This window comes from Cupressus sempervirens, chromosome 5 (genome assembly GCF_028749045.1).
Source record: "Cupressus sempervirens isolate cs-2001-9-10 chromosome 5, ASM2874904v1, whole genome shotgun sequence".
Lineage (NCBI taxonomy): Eukaryota > Viridiplantae > Streptophyta > Pinopsida > Cupressales > Cupressaceae > Cupressus > Cupressus sempervirens.
The window spans coordinates 1038014727-1038037362 of NC_143122.1; the positions used below are offsets into that span (position 1 = coordinate 1038014727).

Genomic DNA, 22636 nt, shown 5'->3' on the forward strand with positions numbered 1-22636 from the left:
ATGGTCGACATAGAAGACGAACGGTGTTGCCAACAAGTAATGACGAAATTTTTGTACTACGTAGACCATCCCCAAAGCTTCCCGTTCGGTCGTACTGTAATTCTGTTCAGCTTTTGATAGTAGTCGACTGGCAAAGTAGATCGAGTGATCCAGCTTGTGGGTACCTGTTTGCGCCAGGGTTGCTCCAATTGCATAGTTGGACGCGTCGACATGTACATGAAATTCTTTGCTCCAATTCGGATACGCCAGGATGGGTGTCGTAGCCAACCGCACTTTGAGCCCTTCAAATGCTTCATCTTGATCCTTTTCCCATCGGAATGATTCTCCCTTGCACGTTAACTTGTCCAACGGATATGCTACCTTGGCAAAAATTTTGATGAAGCGTCTGTAATAGCCTATATGTCCGAGGAAAGATTTTACCTCCGTTACATTGGTAGACGGCTGCATCTCCAATATCACTCTCACCTTATTTGGATCTATCACAGTGTAATAACCCCAACAGGTTATAACTCCTTCAAACACCAAAAATCTTTATACTTCAGTTGTTTGACATTTTGTCAAACACTTTGCAAGCAAGCTCTGATACCACTGTAATAACCCTCCTCAAATCTGCTTTCAAAAATGCTAATGAAAGCTCAAGGAATTTCATCAAACAATTCACATGCAAGGGACGTATGACTGATATAGTTTTTCAACTGGCTTTAAATGACTTTTTTTTTTCAATTTGCATTAATGAGATTCTTATGCTAGAAGACTCCAAATGGACTACACAATGGCCTAACATGAGTGTGCTACTAATTTTGACAATATTCAGTGCATATATGTGATCTAAGCATGAGAAATGAACACCTACAGCCAACTGACATTTTTACAAACAGTTGGTATGGAAACTAACCTGCTGATAAATAATGATATTGTATTGCTTAAATGACACCAGCAACTATTATCTTATTAATTTGCAATGAAATTTTCTAATACAATGCTCATGAAATATGGCCAAGACTTTTGGCATTTACATGGATTTCAAAATGATAATGCTGGTGTAATGCACACTTACAGCTGAAACTTATAACACCCTAAAAAGCAATATTAACAAAGGAACCTGGTTGTAGATGGCTGTAATAATTTCCTTCAATGCTGCCCCTTCTGTTTTGCTTTTTCGGATCCGCTTTTTGAACTGCTTTTACGGATTGCTTTTTCCGCCTGCTTTTTCGGTTCCGCTTTTTCGGGCTGCTTTTTCGTATCTGCTTTTTTCAAACTGCTACCATGTTGAATCTCAAGACCATATCTTTCAATGGCGTCAAGATTTCTAGCTTGAAGGGATTTCGTCCTTTAAACTATTGAGACAATCTCTAGAAAATTTCCCAATTTCTTTGATATTTCCAAGTATGCATAAAAGAAGCTCTTTCATTTCTTTTATAGTGTTCTCACAAGAGCTCCATCCTTCGTTTTCTCAATGTGGGATAAAACATAACTCCCTTTATGTAACTTACGTCTCCAATGTGTTATAAAATAAAGGGGACTGTTTTAATTTAAATATTTCCCACAAACTATAGTCTATGCATTAATAAAGTTAAATATTTAAATTTAACTTTATAAAATAGTTTTATCAATGCATAACAAATCTTATTAATGATTAAACAAGTCTTCTTGTCGATTTTAAACAATTACCATCGACATACTGCTGCCATTGGATGTCCGACCATGTCCAAGATGACTTACTATAAATAGTAAGTATGCCCAAAGTTGCCTCAAAACCCATCAGAAAGACCTGCAACTAAAACTATCTAGGCCAAATGGCCTCGAAGTCCCTTTAATGTCCTGGTTAGCCTACAGGACAGTGGGGAAATAGGCCAACGACAACAACATGCTATGAATGCTAAAAAAGGAACATTACACACAGACTATGGAAAAACCATCCATAAATGAGTAGATCTTGTGTCCCACTACCTCCTCCAGGATGCTGTCTGTGAATGGGATTGGGAATGGATCCTTGATGGTGATTACATTCAAGCATCTGAAATCAACGCATATCCGGATCTGAGTGGTATCCTTCTTTAGTGAGATTACTATCAGGGACACCCATTCGTTGGTCTGCACCTTGAAGATAATGCCGGCCTCCAGCATCCGGTTGATTTCTTCCGTAACCCGTGCCGCATAGTTCTTGTTCATCCTGTAGGGCCGCTGCCGTACAGGTACAGCGCCTTCGATCAACAGGATGTGGTGCACACATAGTTCTGGGGGTACTCCTTTCAGGTCCTTGTATGTCCATGCAAACACATCATTATACTCCAAAAATATCCTAAATGCTGTTGCCTTTAGTACTGGGTCCTAGTTATCTCCCACCAATATGTTCCGTGGTTCGGCTTCATCTCCTAAATTCATGGTTTGTAGCGTGGCTTCATTATATTTGATGGGTTCCCCTTCAGTGAACTTATGTGCGGGTGTCACATCCAATGGCGCATCTCCTTCCTTCATCTTGGTGAATTCCTTTGGAAATTCATCAGCACTGTGTCCTTCTATCATCAGTACGTTGCAACTCTGAAACAGTTCATAGTCCTCTATCTGCCAATGGTAAAGACCATTTACTGAATCCAAATCGTCATCTCCTTCCAATCGTAGGACTCCCTGCTAATCTGGTTCCTTACTCTGCCTCCTCTCATCCTCTTCTCCTTCAGAATTTGACGATAGAGCTTCTTCGCCAACCATTTGAGTGTGTAGATTGATGACATACTTCCGACCTTTGCTTTCAAGTGATAAAGTATTTTTCTTCCAATTGTGCTTTGCCTTGGCTTTTATCAGCCACCCCCGACCCAGAATAGCATGGTATCCTTTCCGCTTTAGTGGGATCACGACAAAGTCCAATAGGAACGGTTGTGTTCCAATCGTCACTGGTTGGGCTGTGAGTACTCCCAATGGCTTGATTCCATGTTGAGTGGCTGTTAGCAACTGGAAAGTAGGTGGCCACAATTTCGGCTGTCCTAACTTTTTCCAGGTATCCTCTGGCAGCACATTGACACCAGATCCTCCGTCCACAATCGTGTTTGTTAGCACAGTCCCAAGAATGCCCATTTCGACAACCGCCAAATAGCGTCCGGATGAAAGAGCTAATAGCATCGAGTCTTCTACACTTGCGCCCCCCTATTTCTCCTTTTCTTGCTCCACTGGTTGCTTAGTATTTGGGACTATATTCGTGAGTGCCGTACAGAGTTGAGGCATAGTGAGTAATAGGTCATTTATCTTGACAGGTACCTCAGCTTGCAATATTTGCCGTACGATGTTTTATTGTGCATAGTTCCGTACGGAGGTACCAGGCGTGTCCTTCAGGTGTGTCGTTTCTACCTGCGTTGCTGTCTGGATCTCTGTCCGTGCTTCCTCCAGTCTCTTCTTTTCCTCTGTCAAATTAGGGTAGAGCCTCGCCTACTTCGGAGTGATTGCCAGAACTTCTTCCTTATCAATCCCAATAGTAATCAAGTTTATTTCGGACTTCGGGCACTTAGCATCGTCATGATCGCTAGGTCCACACCATCGGCATAGCAACTTCGGTGTGTTCGCCGTTGTGCACTCTCGGGCAAAGTGATGCAGGAGCATCCAGAGGTATAAGGGCAATCCTGTGTCACCCAAAAAATGTACTTAGACTTAGTTTCTGTTTCATGTGTTTTCATTTTTGGACACCCATTTGGGTCAAATAAAGATTTCAACTCTCACAGTTCAACTATCAGTGTGCTAGAAAATCCCGAAAAAATAGGAGCATGCAATTTGGCCATCATTTTGGTGACCTAGAAGGTGTGAATTGGCCAAATGAATGTAATTGTGATTTAGAGCATTCCAGAAAAAGAATCAGGTCAAAAGGCCCCACGGTTTGAAAGTTATTGCAGTTTTTCGAGTTTTGGAGACCTCCTAAGAATGCTTCAAAGTCAGGTTAGGGGCATTAAATGACCTTGAAAAGGGCCGAAAAATGGGGGACGAGCGAAGCTGGTCCATAGGGTTATAGAGCGCTTCGAGAGCTTTTCGAAAATGTAAACGGTTCGTCAATCGAAGCTACGGTTCAAAAGTTATGCCTCCCGGAAGTTCGGTTACCATTTTTGGATTCTTCTAGATTTGCACCGACTTCTAACGCAGCTTCTGGAACCTTCTATTTGGTCGGTGGATGCCTACTAGCACTTTCTAGAATATACTCCTAGTCCTTAACCCTCCGGGGTCTATTTAAGGAGATTTCTGGCATTGTAAAAGGCAGTTCGGAGTGGAGTTTGAGAGGGGGTACTGAAAGGAGAAATTATCTCCAGATTTATGCTATTGTAAGCCCTTAGGGCATGTTTTGAAGTTTATTTTCTCTGTACTATTTGTACTAGCTTATTTTCTCAGTTAATATAATTTTCCCCTTTCAGTTGTGTCTATTTTGTTCTTGGGTTGTGTCTCCATCAAGTGGTATCAGAGCAGGTTTTCCTGAGTGTGTAGACAGAGTGCCGATTGTGAGGCAGTTTGCACCAGGACTGTGTGGTTGTGGGATCGAGTTAGAAGATGCCTCCACGAAGAGAGCGTGGCGAAAGGGCCAGAGCTATTAATCCTGAGCAGGTTAGAGCCCTCCAAAGGCAGGTGCAGGCATTGCAAGAGGAGCTCCGTAGAGGAGCAAATGTTGCCGCAGGTGACGACAGTGAGGATGACATTGAAGAAGAAGTAATGGAACCAGAAGGGGAATTTGACGGGGAAGTTCTGAATCATGCAGAGGAAAGGCTTTTTAGGGCCATTACTAAGTTTGGGAAAAGACCCACAATTGAAGTGGGTGTATTTTCAGGAAATCTGAAACCAAATGAGTTGATCGATTGGATCAATGAACTGGAAGAATACTTTGAGTATGAGGATATAAGGGACCCAGATAGGGTTAAGTTTGCAAAGGCCAAAATGAAAGGCCATGCCAAAATCTGGTGGCAAGAGGTTCAATTGGAAAGAAACAGAAGAGGAAAGGAGAAGATCACAAGATGAGATCGCATGGTGGACAAATTGAAGAAGTAGTTCATTCATGTGGACTACGAGCTTGATTTGTTTAAGAAGATGCATGGGTTAAAGCAAGCAGGAAGATCAGTCCAAGAATATACAGAGGAATTTTATCGACTCTTGATTAGAGCGGGGCATGCAGAAGCAAATAAGGAGAAGGTTGCTCGTTATATCAATGGGTTGCGACCTAGCATCCAGGAGGAATTAAGTTTGGTAAGAATGACTAGCGTTGAAAAGGCATACCAGTTTGCCCTACGAGTTGAAGAGAAGCTGAATAAAAGGTTTGAAGGAAGACAAAGAGGGCGCGGTCAAGGAGGAAGGGGAAGCGGTAGATCATCTGGAGGCCGCAATGAAACCCAAAAGAAAAATGAAGATGTGGGTACTAGCAGGAACCAGAGGAATGAGGGTTTCAACCGCTCTCATGATGAAGACTTTGGAAATCAAAGAGGAAGAGGTAGAGGACGTGGACAAGGAAAGATCTGATTCCAGGAGCTAGTTTGCCTAACAAGGCTGCTCACAGGATGACTCCTACTGAGATAGAGAAGCTAAATAGACAGGTTCAGGAGCTGTTGAGGAAGGGCTTGATTCGAGAGAGCCTGAGTCCATGTGCAGTACCTGCACTACTCGCACCAAAGAAGGATGGAGAGTGGAGGATGTGTACAGATTCTCGAGCTATAAATAGGATAACCATCAAGTACCGGTTTCCTTTGCCAAGGATGGATGATCTTATGGACTGCTTGAGTGGAGCTCAGTACTTCACAAAGATAGATCTGAAGAGTGGTTATCACCAGATACGGATTCGAGAAGGAGACGAGTGGAAAACAGCCTTCAAAACCAAGGAGGGTCTTTATGAGTGGTTAGTCATGTCCTTTGGATTGACGAACGACCCAAGCACCTTCATGCGGCTCATGAATGAGGTACTTAAAAAGTTCTTGGAAAAATTTGTTATTGTCTATTTGGATGATATTTTAATTTTCAGCAAGACTTTGGAAGAACATTTACTGCATATTCGTAGTGTCCTTGAAAGGCTAAGGGAAGAGAAACTGTTAATTAATCTGAAGAAGTGTATCTTTGCAAAAAGGGAGTTAGTCTATTTGGGGTTTGTTATATCACCTGAAGGTCTCAAAATGGATCCAGAGAAGGTAAAAGCCATCTTGGAATGGCCTACTCCAAGGCCTGCTACTGAGGTAAGATCATTTCATGGTCTGGTTAGTTTTTACAGGAAGTTTATTAAGAATTTCAGTGGCATATGTGCACCCCTAACTGATACAATAAGAGGGGATAGAAAAGAGTTCAAATGGACTGCAGCAGCTGCGAGAAGTTTTGAATTGCTGAAGAAGAAGGTGACAAAACAGCCTGTGTTGGCACTTCCAGATTTTAGAAAGGTTTTCCAGGTGGATTGTGATGCCAATGGCAGCGCTATTGGGGCTGTATTAAGCCTATTGCATATTTTAGTGAAAAATTGAATGATGCAAAGAAGAAGTATTCTGTTTATGATCAAGAGTTTTATGCAATAGTTCAGGCCTTAAAGAAACGTAGGCGTTATTTATTGCCAAAGGAATTTGTTTTGTATACTGATCATCAGGCATTACAGTACCTAAATAGCCAAGGTAAATTGAATTAGAGGCATATGAAGTGGGTAGAGTTCTTGCAGAGCTATACATTTGTGTTGAAGCATAGAAGTGGAAAATCTAACAGGGTTGCAGATGCACTAAGTAGGAGACAGTTGTTACTTACAGTAATGCAGGTTGAAGTAGTTGGGTTTGATGAACTCAAGAATTTGTACCCCGAGGATCCTGATTTTGCTGAAGCATGGAAACCTTGTAAAGAGCCTGTTGCTGTAGATAGAACCAAGTGGTTAGATTATTTGATTCAGGATGGCATGTTGTTCAAGGGTAGTCAATTGTGCATTCCAAGGAGTTCCATGAGGGAAAATCTGATTAAGAAGAAACATAGTGGAGGGATGGCAGGACATTTTGGTCGAGATAAGACCATTGCCATTCTTAGAGAACATTATTTTTGGCCTCAAATTTCACAGGATGTGAAGAAGTTTGTACAGAGTTGCTAGGTTTGTCAAGTTGCCAAGGGGTTTAGTCACAATACTGGCCTATATCAGCCATTGCCTGTTCCATCAAGGCCATGGGAGGACATAAGTATGGATTTTGTTCTTGGATTGCCAAGGACACAAAGGGGTAATGACTCAGTATTCGTGGTGGTTGATAGGTTCTCCAAAATGGCACATTTCATTCCATGTCACAAAACTCATGATGCTGTCCATATTGCAGACTTGTTTTTCAAAGAGGTGGTAAGACTACATGGTCTTCCAAGGAGCATAGTTTCTAACAGAGATACTAAATTTGTGGGGTATTTCTTGAGGACATTGTGGAAAAAGTTGAGAACAGACTTGAAATTCAGTTCCATGCATCACCCACAAACTGATGGCCAAACAGAAGTGGTAAACAGAAGTCTGGGCAATTTGCTGAGATGTTTAGTTGGGGATAAGCCCAAGGGATGGGATTTGATTCTACCACAAGCAGAGTTTGCTTACAATAACTCTATAAATAGGAGTACTGGAAAATCACCATTCCAAATTGTATATGGGAATAGCCCAAGGACTGCAGCAGAATTAAAGAAGATAGAGCAAGGGGAGACGACAAGTGCTGAAGCGGAAGAATTTGCTGAACATATCAAGCATCTACATGAGGAGGTTCAGGCACACATTACCAAGATGAATCAAGAGTATAAAGCTAGGGCTAATCAAAGGAGAAGACATAAGGAATTCCAAGTAGGGGATCTAGTCATGGTGCACTTACGAAAAGAAAGATTTCCAGTCGGTACTTACAACAAGCTGAAAATGAAAAAATTTGGCCCCTGCAAAGTTTTGAAGAAACATGACTTAGGAAATGCATATGAGGTGGAGCTGCCAGATGGTATTCACATTTCTCCCATTTTCAACATTGCAGATTTAACAGAGTATCATGATGATGGTGCAGATGAGGAGCTGGTGTTAGAGCCATGTCCAATTCCTGCTTCTAAGAAGGAGATAGAAGACATTCTAGATCATCGTGTGGGTAGGAGTACCAGAAACAGGCAGTATGAAGAGTATTTGGTCAAATGAAAAGGACGACCGATCGAGGATTCAACTTGGATTTCAGCAGCTGAGGTTTCCCATTTGGGATTTCCTCTACCATTCATAAAGTGACAGGGTCACTTTTCAATCTACCCTAGGTGTCTGATGCAGGAGCATCTAGAGGTATAAGGGCAATCCTGTGTCACCCAAAAAATGTACTTAGACTTAGTTTCTGTTTCATGTGTTTTCATTTTTCGACACCCATTTGGGTCAAATAAAGGTTCTAACTCTCACAGTTCAACTATCAGTGTGCTAGAAAATCCCGAAAAAATAGGAGCATGCAATTTGGCCATCATTTTGGTGACCTAGAAGGTGTGAATTGGCCAGATGAATGTAATTGTGATTTAGAGCATTCCAAAAAAAGAATCAGGTCAAAAGGCCCCACGGTTTGAAAGTTATTGCAGTTTTTCGGGTTTTGGAGACCTCCTAAGAATGCTTCAAAGTTAGGTTAGGGGCATTAAATGATCTCGAAAAGGGCCGAAAAATGGGGGACGAGCGAAGCTGGTCCATAGGGCTATAGAGCGCTTCGAGAGCTTTCCGAAAATGTAAACGGTTCGTCAATCGAAGCTACGGTTCAAAAGTTATGCCTCTCGGAAGTTCGGTTACCATTTCTGGATTCTTCTAGATTTGCACCGACTTCTAATGCAGCTTCTGGAACCTTCTATTTGGTCGGTGGATGCCTACTAGCACTTTCTAGAATGTACTCCTAGTCCTTAACCCTCCGGGGTCTATTTAAGGAGATTTCTGGCATTGTAAAAGGCAGTTCGGAGTGGAGTTTGAGGGGGTACTGAAAGGAGAAATTATCTCCAGATTTATGCTATTGTAAGCCCTTAGGGCATGTTTTGAAGTTTATTTTCTCTGTACTATTTGTACTAGCTTATTTTCTCAGTTAATATAATTTTCCCCTTTCAGTTGTGTCTATTCTGTTCTTGGGGTGTGTCTCCATCACAAAGTGACCCCACAAGTTGCATGCGCAACATTGAACTATTGGCTGGCCATTTGCATCATATTGAATTCGACTCCTCTCGCCATTATTGTTGTTGTCGGTATTGTTGTTGTTTTTTTTATCGTGCCGGTTGTTTCTGTATCCGCCTGTTGTGGCACCTTCCGTACTGGTGTTCCCGCTCCCTCCTGACGCGGACGCTTCTTGCATGAGGAACACTTGCTGTGTTGCTCTTGATTTCAGGTTGAAAGGGCATTCCTTTATCGAGTGTCCCAGAATCTGGCAAATCTCACAAAATTGATCTTTCAGGCAGGATCCCTTCGTATGGCCTTCTTTCTTGCACTCCGTGCACCATAGCTCATTGCCCTTAGTCTCCTTGTTCATGTCCGTGAACTCCTTCATCATCCGAATCATGTCCTTCTGGAGGGCACGGACCTTCTTGCTGCTGCCCTCATCATCGCTGCTATCTTCTCCTGAAGATGCGTCGTCATCTGAATCAGATGAGTTGCTCTTCTTCTTCTTCTTTCTCTTCTGCTCACTTTCGAGGTTCATTGCCCGATTGTACGCTTCAATATATGTCGATGGTGGCATGATCTTCATCCTCTTTCGCAGCTTCGGGTGAAGGCCTTCAATGAACCATCTCTTTTGTAGCCCATCAACCAGCTTATTTTCCATCTTATTGATCAGGTCTTTCAACTTCTTGGCGAAGACTCTGACTGTTTTATTCTTCCCTTGCTTTTTATTGAATATCTCTACTACAATCTCATTATCGTCGCGCAATATTTGAAATTCTACAATAAATTCCTTCTTAATATTATCTCAACTGTTTAACTTTTGTAGATCTATCTCAGTAAACCAATCAATCGCAACACCTCGTAGGGTAGTGGGAAACTGTTGGATCCATTCGTTTGTATCTGTTATGCCATTCGCCCTCCAGATTGTTTCACATGTTTTATAATGTCGGATTAGATTGGGAGTTCCTTCACCATCAAATTTAGGCAACTTTTCTTTTGGTCCTGCCATTATTACTAGATGTTGTGGGTTTTGTTGTGTACCTATGCTGTTTTGTACTCCCGTGTTGTTTTGCACTCCTGCGTTGTTTTGCATTCCCGCGTTGTTCTGCACACTTGTGCTATTTTCTACACCTGCGTTGTTCTGCACACCCGTGCTATTCTGCACACCCTCGCTATTTTCAATACCCGCACTGTTTTTCACACCTGCGTTGTTTTCCACACCCGCACTGTTTTCGATACCCGTGCTGTTTTGTGAAGGGTTTTCGTCAACTGAAACTGTCTGTTCCGGAAGTATATCTCGGACGAAGAGTTCACTCCACGCTCATGCTCCCTCGGCACTTCGAGCCGTGCGAGTCGATCTCCTTCCATTTGGATTCTCTTCCCTCGACGTATACAGGTTCAGAAACTCTTCCCTTGCTTCTTCCACCAAATTGAGCCGCTGTTGAGTCTCTTCCAACAATTTTTCAGTGCTTCTGTGTCCGTTGGTAATTTGCTGAAATCTCCGTTTGCGTTCAGCCTGTTGTGCCAAAATTAAATTTTCCTGCGCTGCGCGTAATTCATCCTTTTCCTTCTACTTATTCTTATTCTTGTTCAACTGATTCGGCATTTAGTCTTCATTTGCTTGCCTTTCCAGGTCCATCGGGCAATGGCGCCAAATGTTTACCGCATAGATTAATTGATTGATGCACACAGACAATAGATGGAAATAGCAGAACTTCTTCCGTTATTCGCCTATGCCAGAACATTACATTATGCTTGATGATATTTGATGATTACAATGCTTCCCAAAGGGGGTTATAAATACTCACCGAAGGAACCCGTCGGGCACAAGTTGGCTACATAACAAATAATACATACTATCCTACCCGTCGGCTCATTTACAATTATTTACTGACTACACATATAAGGACTTAAAGGATGTAAGAAATGATGTAATCAAACAATTTATGCAATTAGAGCAATCACCAAATTCAAATGATCACCAAACTTGCAAGAAGTATTATTTTATTGCCAAAACCCTTGAACAGTCTGTACAGTCACATGTATTATTGTTTCCTTGACCTTCCAACACCTTGTTCATACTTAAATAGGTGTAATTCAACCTCCCAAACTGTCTCCAATTGGTTGGAAATCATTAAACACAAAAACAAACTCAAAACTTAAATTCCCTCCTAAAAGGCTAAATGTAACTAACCATTTCAATTCGAAATTTTGAATTTGTAACTTTATTTTAAATGACTTCTTCTGGCTTCTAGCCTATCAAATCAAGGTGTTTGATTCTTCTAGGATCATTTTACATCTCTATTGACCTTATACATCATATTTGACTCTTTGGGGCACTATTGGCCCATTTTACATCAAGTTTTGGGATCCTTATTAGGACCTTTAGGACAATTAACAATTACATCTTTCTCATTGCTTCCAAAGGCCATTATTGGCTCTAATAGGCCCCAATTGACCCTTACACCTTCAAAATCTCCTCCATGGTTTTAAAAAGTCTTCTTGTTCCATATCAGTGTTACCTCGGCGTGGGGGTGCGGGGGGACATTGGGACGAGTTTCGGGTGCGGGAAAAAAATAGCCTCAATTTGGGGACGGCGGGGGTGCAGCGGCGAGGGAGGGGAGGGGGGGTTCGGGGGGGGGGGGGGAGGAGAGGGAGTGGGGAGAGGGGGTTGCATAGTATATATATAATATTATTAATATATATGATTGAAAATGCTAATTATGAAATGATACTTCAATATATTATATAACAATGTAACATTAACATACCAAATATGGTTGACTACAATGAATAGAGAATTAAAATGCGATTCACAAACCATAAGTTCAAACTTGATTTTTGAAACTTGAAATTTGAAATTTCATAACCATTACTATTACTAATGACCATTTGACAAATTAACTTAGTTCAAGATGCAAGATTCAAAATTCATTGTTCAAATATGATTTTATGAATATCATATATCATAAAGATGCTCATGATGACAATGAGCCGAATAGCATGAAATAGTGAAATAATAATAATGTATCATAGCCATATCAAAGTGAGTATAATCAACAAAATGACAAAATGCCAATAATGAGAATGGAATCATGATATCATCTCAAGTGCTCTATAATCATCCCCTATGCCGAAGTCCTCATCACTGGAACTACTAGACTCCTCGTGGGTAAGATCCTGATCCTCTAAAGGAACACCAACTAGCCCTACAGTGGCTTCTGCATCGGCATCCTCATCAATCTGAGCTGGATCCATTGGCTCCACATCCCATCTTGCTGTAGGGCTCTCCTTGTACTCGCGTGTCTTGCGATCTTTGAGCCGCAAGTGACCATGTACAGCAACCAGCTTCTCCGCTCTCTTAGAGGTAAGTCTGTTCCTCTTAAGAGACTGAATGAAGCTATAGGTGGACCAATTCCTCTCTACAGCTGAGGAGCTAGACACCTGAGATAACAAAGTTGAAAGTTACAACTTACAAGTTACAAACAAATGTTCATACAATTTGTAACAAATGATAAATGGTAAATCGATGATTAGTAATTATTGAATCAATGAATCATAAATTAAAATCAACAAGGTAAAACTCTTCAAGTTAAGATTATAAAGGGCTGGAATTAGTTATTAGTATTACAAACCTGAGAAAGCAGTCGAATAGCTAGTGAGGTGATCTTTAACTTTTGTGACCCATGACATTTCCACCACAAAATGGGATTCTTTTGTGCCATGGTTTTGAGATCCACCTTTGCAATATCCGAGTATCCTACAAGTTACAAGTTTTAAAGTTTACAACATAATATTAAAATTATAAATAACTTAAATAAAGTTATAACTTATAAGTAAAGTTACAATTAATTATTAAAAAAACTTATAATTATAAAGAGTTTAGAGCACTGAATCAAGATTTAAGGATTACCTGAAAGACTAGCAAATTCGGACCACTCGGTGCGAATCTCACTAGCAGTCTCAGTATCATACATTTTGGCAATGCATCGAAAGAACCCATTCTTCACCTCATCATCCCGAAGTGGTGTGACTCTACCAGGCCTAGGTATGTACCACTTCGGGTTCAATGCATAGGCAGCCATGTGCAAAGGAGTGTTCAACTTCTCCCACCTGCGGTGAATGATAGGCTCAATGTGCTCCATATAGAATGCTACAGTGGGGTCTCTCTCACGCACAGCAGCCCTCATCTGCCCAAGCATGGAATCAATGCACTCATAAACCTCTCCAAGGCTAGGTGAATCTGCATCTCCATATCTGATCACCTGAAACACTGGAGTAATGATGGAGACTATGTATTTTGCATCACTCCAAAACTGATCACTCTTCACTGTCTCCTTTACCCTCTTCCCCTGCTCTGTTCTAAACTCCGGTCATCGATTCCATTCTTGTGTAATAACCATGAGTTGCAATGGCTCTTGCAACTCAATCATTCTCTCCAAGAGAATATAATATGATGCATACTTGGTCTCAATTGGTTTTAGGAATTGCTTCTTTGCGAAGCTCTTGAAAAGTGCATGTGATGTATGGTGATTGCAGATAAACATCTGCACCGCTCTCCCATCATTGACCACCTTTCTAATCCACTCTATTTTTCCCATGTCTTTGAGTGCATTGTTCATGGCATGCACACGACATGGAGTCCACCAAATATGCCTATAAGCTGCCTCAACAAGCCTCCCTGCAGCTTTGCACACATTTGCTGCATCTGTCACAACTTGGACCACATTTTGTGGTCCAACCTCCTCAATGGCTTCCCTAAGCACATGAAACTGAAAATCAGCATCTTTACGATGCCCTGAACAATCAACTGCCTTCAAAAAGTATGGGCCCTCCGTGCATGTAACCATAATGTTGATGAGTGGACGATGACTAATGTCCGTCCACCCATCCATGATAATGCTGCAACCTGACTCCATCTAACATGCTTTCATTTGCTCCATCAAGATCCCAACCTTGTCATAAGCTCTATCCAACACTGTAGTCTTCAGCTTGTGGTCACCTAGTGGCAAATATGATGGCTCTCCCTCATTCACTGCCATGGTCATCATCCTCACAAAATAGGGAGATCGAGCCACATGTGTAGAGATGCCATTGGAAAAGAAGAAATCACCAACAGCATCATCTAACCGGTCCCTTGCATGCATGTTAAATAAATGAGCAATGGGGTTACTATCACTACGACTTGTAGTTGCTTTCCGTTTCCTCCTACTGCTGTCCCCTCTTGAATTGTGTGTAGGTGAGGAGAATGATGGTGTAGGTGACATAGTCCCTACTCTCTGATGCAAGATATGAGTAGATGTATCTCGCTGCCCCTGTAACTGCTGTATATGCTGTACCTGTTGCCTAGCAGACAAAGATCTAGGCACTGGAACTTCACTATCATCAGGAATGCCCCATAACTTATTCACTTCAATTCTGTATTTGACATTCTCAGGATATGACAAGAATATGCATGGGTTCACACCATAGCCACTCCAAAAAAGGAGGTGTGAATTAACTCTTGTAATGCTGCCAAACCATTCTGCTCCACATATATTGCACTTCCATTTGCGTGTGCCACCTCCTGAAAGTGTAGGACGTGTAATTTTTGTAGCAAACTGTTTAAGAGGGGACTTTGGGTCATAAGGACCCCTAGCATACTTCCTCAAAGTCGCTGAAGGGCAATCAATAGAAGGCACCGCTGGTGCAACATAAGGAGTCTCAGGCACCTACATCAGCCCCATGATCACTTCCTTCAGGCTCAGGTTCAGGCTCATAATCAGATGCACTTGGCTCATTAATTTCCATGTCTTCTGCACTTTGGTCGGATTTAGAAGTCATTTATAAAACTGCATTTCACAAAATGAAAATAAAATTATAAAAATGATCATGATACATTTCAGCCCAAGTAAAAATAATTTAAAACTTAAAACTTTACATATGCTGAAACGTTTTACTAAGTTACTTTCAAGTTTCAAGTTTCATTCTTGAATCTTGTTAATAGTTGATAGTTCTTAGTTCTATGATTCAGATTTTTTAAATTTTTATTTTTATCTATATTAATTTTTAATTTTTTTTATTGTTCTTAAAATAAAATAATGGCAATATGGCATATGCTGAAACGTATTTAGTAAAAGACGTTTCAGCATATGCCATATTGATATTTTTATTTTAAGAACAATGAAAAAAATTAAAATTTAATATAGATAATAAAATAAAAACTCATAGAACTAAGAACTATCAAGATTCAACTATCAACAAGATTCAAGAATGAAACTTGAAAGTAACTTAGTAAAACTAAATACTAAATACTAAATTTAAAAATTATAAATTGATTTTTGAAACAAAAAAAACTAAGTAAAATTAAAAAACCCTACCTTGAAAGCTTGAACTTGAGGAGACACTTGCCAAATCAAACCTTCTTGCTCCTCTTGCTCTTGCAATCCCTTGCAAAAACACCCACTAATCTCTCACAAGCTCCTCCAAACAATCTTTCTCACTTAGCTCCTTGCTGCTCCAAAATGGTGAAATGAAAATGAGATCTATTGGTCTTATTAAGCCTTCAAATAGACCACATGGGACCCACACCCAATTAGGGTAAGCAAACTTAAAAAACAATAACAAAAAAAATTGCAAACACATTTTTTAAAACTTTTTTGGGCCTCTTCTCGGAGCACCCCGCGAGCACCCGAGAAGCACCCGCGCACCCGCGCACCTGGGAAGCACCCGAGCACCACATCCCACCCGAGTGCTCGACGGGTGTGGCGGCAGAAAAGGTGTTGGCGGGGGTGCTCGGGTGCGTGACGCACCCGCACCGGGTGCGCCGGGGTTTTGACCCGGGTGCGCGCACCCGGGTAACACTGTTCCATATTGATGCATTGGGTGCTCCTGCACCACAAAGACTCTGATTTGTGCACATCTGGTGTCTGATCTGTTTTTAATTTACTTACTATTCAAATTGCAAGAGCCTCCACGCAACCCTGCTCTCAGCCTCCACACAAGGAAAAGGCCGCTCATCGCAGTAGACTCCATTTGTGAACAGGGGTGAAGCCTCGAAAAACAGAAGGGAGGGCATAAGTGACAGGGAATCAGGCGCCACTAGACAAGCCCGACTCGTCCCAAACAGAGAATCAAGCTGCTGCAACACAGAGAAGGGAGCTCCAGAAAAGCTAAAGAACTCCCCAACTGGCTGCTCCCAAATATAGAAAAACAAAAATTGAGTGCAACACAAAACAACAAACCGAGAGGGGATCATCACCTCTCAATCGTCGTCTTCCTGATCACCAGATCCAAGTTTTGCACGTTTTCAAAACACCAGAAACCCTAGCAAGGCCTCATTTCCTGCCTCTCTTTCACATCCCTCTCTTAGAGCAAACCCAAACCATCATGAATATTACAACTTGCCCATCAATCATCTAAGTCAACTTGTTATTCAAAAATAGTTTCTCTTTTATTGATTGATTGCATCTTAATTTGGATAATATATTCTTTGAAGATTCCTACTTGAAATTTTTATAGTGATATATTTACTTTTTTCTTTATCATACTGAGATGAAAATATGTTAATCGTAGTTGTTTTGAGGTCTTATTAACTTTTCAAAGTTTTAAAGTTTTTATAGTTATCATATTGCAGTCTCTATGAGTAGACATTCTTTTGATTTTAAGCTCCTTAGAGGACCTAAGTTCCAGTCCCGTTTGGTACGAGTTCAAGGTTGGGGTCTGGTTCTCCATCAATGTAGCCAAGGCTCGTTATTTGGCCATAGATTTGTCCTGGACGAATTGGGAGAACCTGCATTGAATTTCTCATTCTTTCTTCACTTTGTCATAGGTTTCGATGCCCACTTTCACTGGGTGGCTTCTCTTCTTGTCCAACATCTTTTGACAATGGTGTTAGATATTGCTTTAGGCCTTTGGCCTGCATTTTGGATGCATAGACAACATTTAACCTCTTGTTGCATCCCCTTTCCAACACACAACTGACATTTTGTCTACATCAATTGGCATGTGCAGTGCCCTTTCTCCCACTAGAAAGAACAATGGCGAACCCTATTTGCCTATATCATATTTTATATTTTATTAAACCATATTTATATATAATAATATGAATAAACTAATTATTAATCTTAAAAGTTTAATGTTAATATTAATATAAATATTCATGTTAATGTGTTTAATATGTATATATTTTATATTAATATTTTTTATATTTCATAAATTATATTTGTATATTAAATTTTAATAAACCAAATAAAATTTAATTATTATGTTAATAGATAAACTTTATAAAATTAATGTTAATGTATTTTACATTTATATATTTTTCAGACTGAGCCTGAACCAGGACCGGAATTGCAATATTGTTGGTGACCTATATTTAGGCAAGGAACTACTGTTCCCAGTTGCCAACACAATTAATTTTTATATTCAGAATTGATGACCTAAGGTTAAAAAACAGTTTTAATTTTAATTTAATTTTTAATCATTTATTTGATAGTTCTCTGTTTTGATCGACCCATATGAATTTTAGTGGGGTAATATTGATTTATTGAGACACAAAATAAATAAATAAAAAGTTTTGGAAACTTCCCCCACTGAGAGTGTCACTAGAGGAGCAGTTTTAGATCATTGGCTGCAGAGGACCTTTCATACTGCAGATGTTACTACATTAGTTTTCATTAATAAAGTTCTGAGAGCAAAGTGCATGATGAATTCTTTAAGGCCTCCTATGTAGTAGCATCCCTTACAGAATTCTATTATAGCACCCCTTACAGATGCTACTATGTTAGGTTTCATTTTTAACATTCCCATGGTCCCCAGCCATGTACTACTGCGTAGCACTCAGCCTCACTTTTACTCCTAACTTTGGCTTATCATCCTTCCTAATTAGTGCTCAATTTTCTGTCTGAATTTGTCATATTTATTTTATTTAATTTCAATTGCTATGTATTGTTGCATACGTGTAGATTTGTTGAAAAGACATAACAACTTCCTTAAAATAGTGTATGGATTCAAGCCCATATCCCTCTCCGAGCTGATTGATGTGATGAACCCTTTCATCCTCTCATCTGAGCTTTGATGTGATGAAATGCTTTAAGCTGAAGCTCAGAGCACAGGAGGAGCAGAAGGGGGAATGGCTTCATGGGCCAGTGCCTCAGCAGGAGTGGGACTAGAAGAAGGTGCCATTTCAGGGGTAGGAGCAGGTGCAGGAGGCACACCCAAGATCTTAGTGGGCAGAAAAAGTTTGTTAATGGTGTACAAAGCAATGGGCTGATCATCCTTCAGAGTATTTGTAACAGTACTCTTGGTAAGCCCACTACTCAGAGTTACTGTATTGCCAGCAGAAGAGATCGACTATGCATACTTCACCGCTCCACTGGTAGCCAGAGTGCTGACCTGTCCGTTGGATGTCTTGAGAGTTTCCATGGAACTATACTCAGGCAGAGCATGGTATTCCATAGCATCAATCTGCTGGGCACTGGAAAGTTTCTTCAACTTAGACATTACGGGCCCACTGAATGCCTCATTTGTGAGGGCAAACAAAGTGAATCCATTGGCAAAGGCATCCTCATTGGTATTCAAAACCCCAGTACTGGTTATCAGCTGCACAAAAATCTTACATCCAGCCTTGTCAAGCACTTGGGTAATGCTAAGATTGGACGCAGAAGAAGCAGGGGCTGTTAGTTTGTGGTGACTGATCAGGAAAGTACTGTATATACTTAATAAAAATTTTGGGCCCTATTTTATCGGGATTTTGGACCGACATGTAATTATTAATTATAACCTCTTGGCAAAGGCATCCTCATAGGTATTCAGAACCCCAATACTGGTTATAATGCTAAGATTGGACGCAAAAGAAGCAGGGGCTGTTAGTTTGTGGTGACTGATCAAGAAAGTACTGTACATACTTCATAATTTTTTTGGTCCCTATTTTATTGGGATTTTGGGCCGACATGTAATTATTAATTATAACCCTAAAGTGGTAAAAATACTTGTATAAAAAGGCTTAGTGTTGGGAATTGTTTCATAGTAGTGATGTGAAAATTGGTTTTTGCAGTGGTATTGAGCTATAAGAGATTACAGATTGTAATCAAGTTGTAATTACTGGATCATAATAATATCGGACTTGCTGTTTGATGGACATAGCCCAGGGATTGGGTGAACCACATTAAATCTTGGTGTCTTGTGTTCTTTTCTGTGTGATCTATTATTTTCTAATATTGGTTATATTTGCATGTAATTGTTATTTCTGTCTGTGGTTTAATCCTAACAGGGGCAGCCAGATCAGAGGGCAAAATTGCCTTGCTGATCTTGATAACGTATATATTGTAGGGCACCTCCTTTGAGGACTTCACAGGTTGAATCCAACTACACCTTGGAACCAGGGGTAATTGCCCCAAATCCCACTTTGTCACCCTTCATGTCGGTTATGTTCAAAAACCCACTATTTCCCTCTGCATTCTCCGTCATCTGGTGCAATGTAGTCGAAAGTACCAACCCATTGTTGATATCAAGCAACTTGTGGGGATCAAAGTAGTCCAACAGAACATTTTAACTAACAACGTTCTTGATGGCTGGCAGACCTAGATTCTTGCTGGTGATGGCCGACATGGCATCATTGTTCAGCGCCAGGACTGTGATGGTCATCCTACTATTTATCTCATCGACAAGCTTCGTCTGGGTCAGATACCGATTGAAAACACTGCAATCTGGAATGCCATTCAGAATCTTGGTTATGTTGTGTGCATCCCCACAAGCACAGAAATGTTCATAGGAATGAAATTCCCCTGTGATGAATAGAAATAAAATGAATGAAGTGCAATACACTCCAGAAACCCTAATGCCCAATCCAGAGCCAAGAAGACAGGCAGAGCAGTATCTGAAACAGGCAACCAATTACCTAGTAGTGGAGGAGCAAGTTAGACAGGCGGTCACAGTGGATTTCAAGAACTATGTAAGATACAGATGGGCATTGCAGGCTGCGGATTCATCTCAGTGCACCATATAATATCCATTTTTTGACTTTAGTCTGATCATTATTTTACCGTTTGTTCTGAAGTTTGTAGTTTACACATGGTGGTGAAGAGAAGATAATTCTTTTGTTTTGTATAATCGGTGGGAAGATAAAAATAAGGTCACTTTCTTTATACATGAACAAATACTAAGCTTTTAAGTCCATCCACATGATTCAAAAATAGCTTATGCTTATCAAACTGTAATGGATACACATTGGAGCAAATTATTAATTAAATGAGTTCAATTAATTTAATTGTATTTGGTTTAATTAGTTTTAATAAGAGTCAATGCTCACTGAAAATCTAGTTTAAATATTAGTTGGTGATTTATTTAAAACTGTAATATAAGATTATTTAACTTAATTTAATAGTATAATAAAACAAACTTATCAAAAGAAAATAATATAATATTTATTATTATTAGGAGTTGGAATACAATATCAAAATGGCTTAATATAATTAAATTAAGATTTTTTAGCTTAATTTAATAGTATAATAAAATAATAATATAGTATTTGTTAATTTTCAAGGAATTTGAATACAATATCAAATTCGTTTAATATAATTAAAAAATGATTTTCATATAAAATGATTTTAAAATAATATATAGGTTATATTTATTGATGTAAATTTTCAAATTGATTTAACAATCTTTCTAATAGACTATTACAAGAAATAATCTTTTGATTTCACAGCAATTTTAATATCTTCAAATACTATAAATTGAAACTCTATTTGTCGCATCTATCTCCTAATCCTTCTAAAAGGCAGGAACAAACTCTTCCAGAGCTCTTCACATGATTGAACAGAGCTAGATCCTATCATTCAATGGACTGTTTTATAATTTATTGTTAAACTAATAATAACTTTTTTAAGTTAATACGGAAGTGACCAAAAAAATCAATTAGTAGCAAAGCTTGGATATTTTTAGAAAATGGGCTCTCTATTTTGCTCTTTATATCTCCAAGCTTACCAAAGAATCATTTTATCTTTTGAATGTAAAGCATGTTCCCTTCAGAATTACGTACCTTAAATATCAGTATTTGTATGATCTTAACCACCTGCCTTTCTCTTTTTTTGATCTTAGCGTATGATAAAATGATGCATATTTTCTTGATAGGTATATGCGGCATCCTGGGTATTCTGGATTTTTCATCTGGTCCATTGGAACACAAGTGACACTTTGTAACCCTTTCTGCATAGTTGCCTATGCAGTGGTTACATGGCGTTTCTTTCGGAATCGAATTCTGTATCCAAACACACTGCAATGTTATATTCTGTTCATAAAATAATTTTTCTTTCCCCTTTGTCATCTTTGATATATACCTGCTTTTACTTTAGAGACATTTTATTTATACTGAAGAAACTTCCCGTCTTTCCTTGACTCCAATGGAAAAGATACGAAGAGTTCTTCTTGCGACAGTTCTTTGGTCATCGGTACATCGAATATGCAGGGAGAGTACCTTCTGGAATACCTTTTATGAGATGATTTGCCCAACCTTGTGAGTAATTTAAGACCCATGTTTTTATATATTTTCAATATTATCGGTCTATGATTGGCTAAGATGAAACCTCTATTAGACAGAATATTTTACCATTCTTACTAAACTTGACATTGATGACTTTAGGGTATGACTATGAAATCACTACTTCTAGGAGGACATGAATGTACAGGTGCAATCCTCTTTTTGACGTGGCTTTACGTTCAACACACCTGGAAGAGACCCACTGCATACTCCCAAGGTGACAATCATGTTATGCTTCTCAACAGTGGATTATAACTGTCACGTACATAAGGGCATCTTTGGAATTTATATCATAACTCCTGATAGTTAGATACAGATATCTAGTTGAGGGATCAATTGAATTCCGCTTCTTATCATAAGCCTTGGAAGAGTTCTTTAATATAATTTCCTTTTTCTATTTTTTTTAAAGAAAATATGGATTGGGGAAGACCACGTATAGGGCAATGGCCAAAAAACAGAATCTTGAATCTGAAGTGTGAAATGAAATTCTATGACAGCAGCTTTCATTAGCTAGGACTTTCATGTGTATATGACATTCTACTCTTTTTGGTACTTGTATAACAATTGGTTCCTCTTCAATTACAGATTGTCGTCTTGTAAAATGCAAACAACATATCAGAAAGACCAGAAAGACCACGTATAAATATTATGGCTTCTAGAGTAGTTTATTTAACTGACTAGTACCATCGTATCATACAATAAGTTTGCGTCCCTTTCAGACTGTGTCACTCTTGCAAGTTGATCCTTTGCTTTACACAAACCCTGTATTAGTGGACACTGGTTTTTGGGGAAGGCCTCAAATTACATCTTTAAACTAATGTTTCCATGGGTTGCTACTTTTTAATTAACTTAAACCATTTTTTAATGGCCTCTCTGATCTAGTCTTTCCATGAGTGCTGCTTTTTAATTAATTAGATTTTTTTTTTTATAAAAGGCTATTCATTCCAGGATGTCGAGCTTTTGTCTCAGGTTTACAGGGCTCAAGTCTAATGGGCTTTGAGCCTAGGTTATTTGGATGGGGATGCCCCATCTCA

At 39.6% G+C, this 22636-nt stretch overlaps 1 protein-coding gene and 1 pseudogene across 2 annotated transcripts in view; one reads left to right on the top strand and one right to left on the bottom strand.

Annotated features, from left to right (window-relative positions):
• LOC149559482 (protein-S-isoprenylcysteine O-methyltransferase B-like) overlaps positions 1-22184 on the top strand; it is a 65063-nt gene extending 42879 nt beyond the window's left edge. Inside the window, exons 3-5 of one of the 2 annotated variants that reach the window (XM_089833402.1) lie at positions 21197-21325; positions 21475-21578; positions 21705-22184. In XM_089833402.1, coding sequence (XP_089689528.1) covers positions 21197-21325; positions 21475-21565 — 220 coding nt within the window. In that variant the 3' untranslated portion in view covers positions 21566-21578; positions 21705-22184. Of the gene's footprint in view, positions 1-18165; positions 18889-21196; positions 21326-21474; positions 21579-21704 lie in introns of those variants that run through there. The other variant, XM_089833401.1, reaches the window with a different exon arrangement.
• Positions 18839-20076, bottom strand: LOC149559483 (fasciclin-like arabinogalactan protein 8 pseudogene; annotated as a pseudogene).
• Positions 22185-22636: the final 452 nt, after the last annotated feature.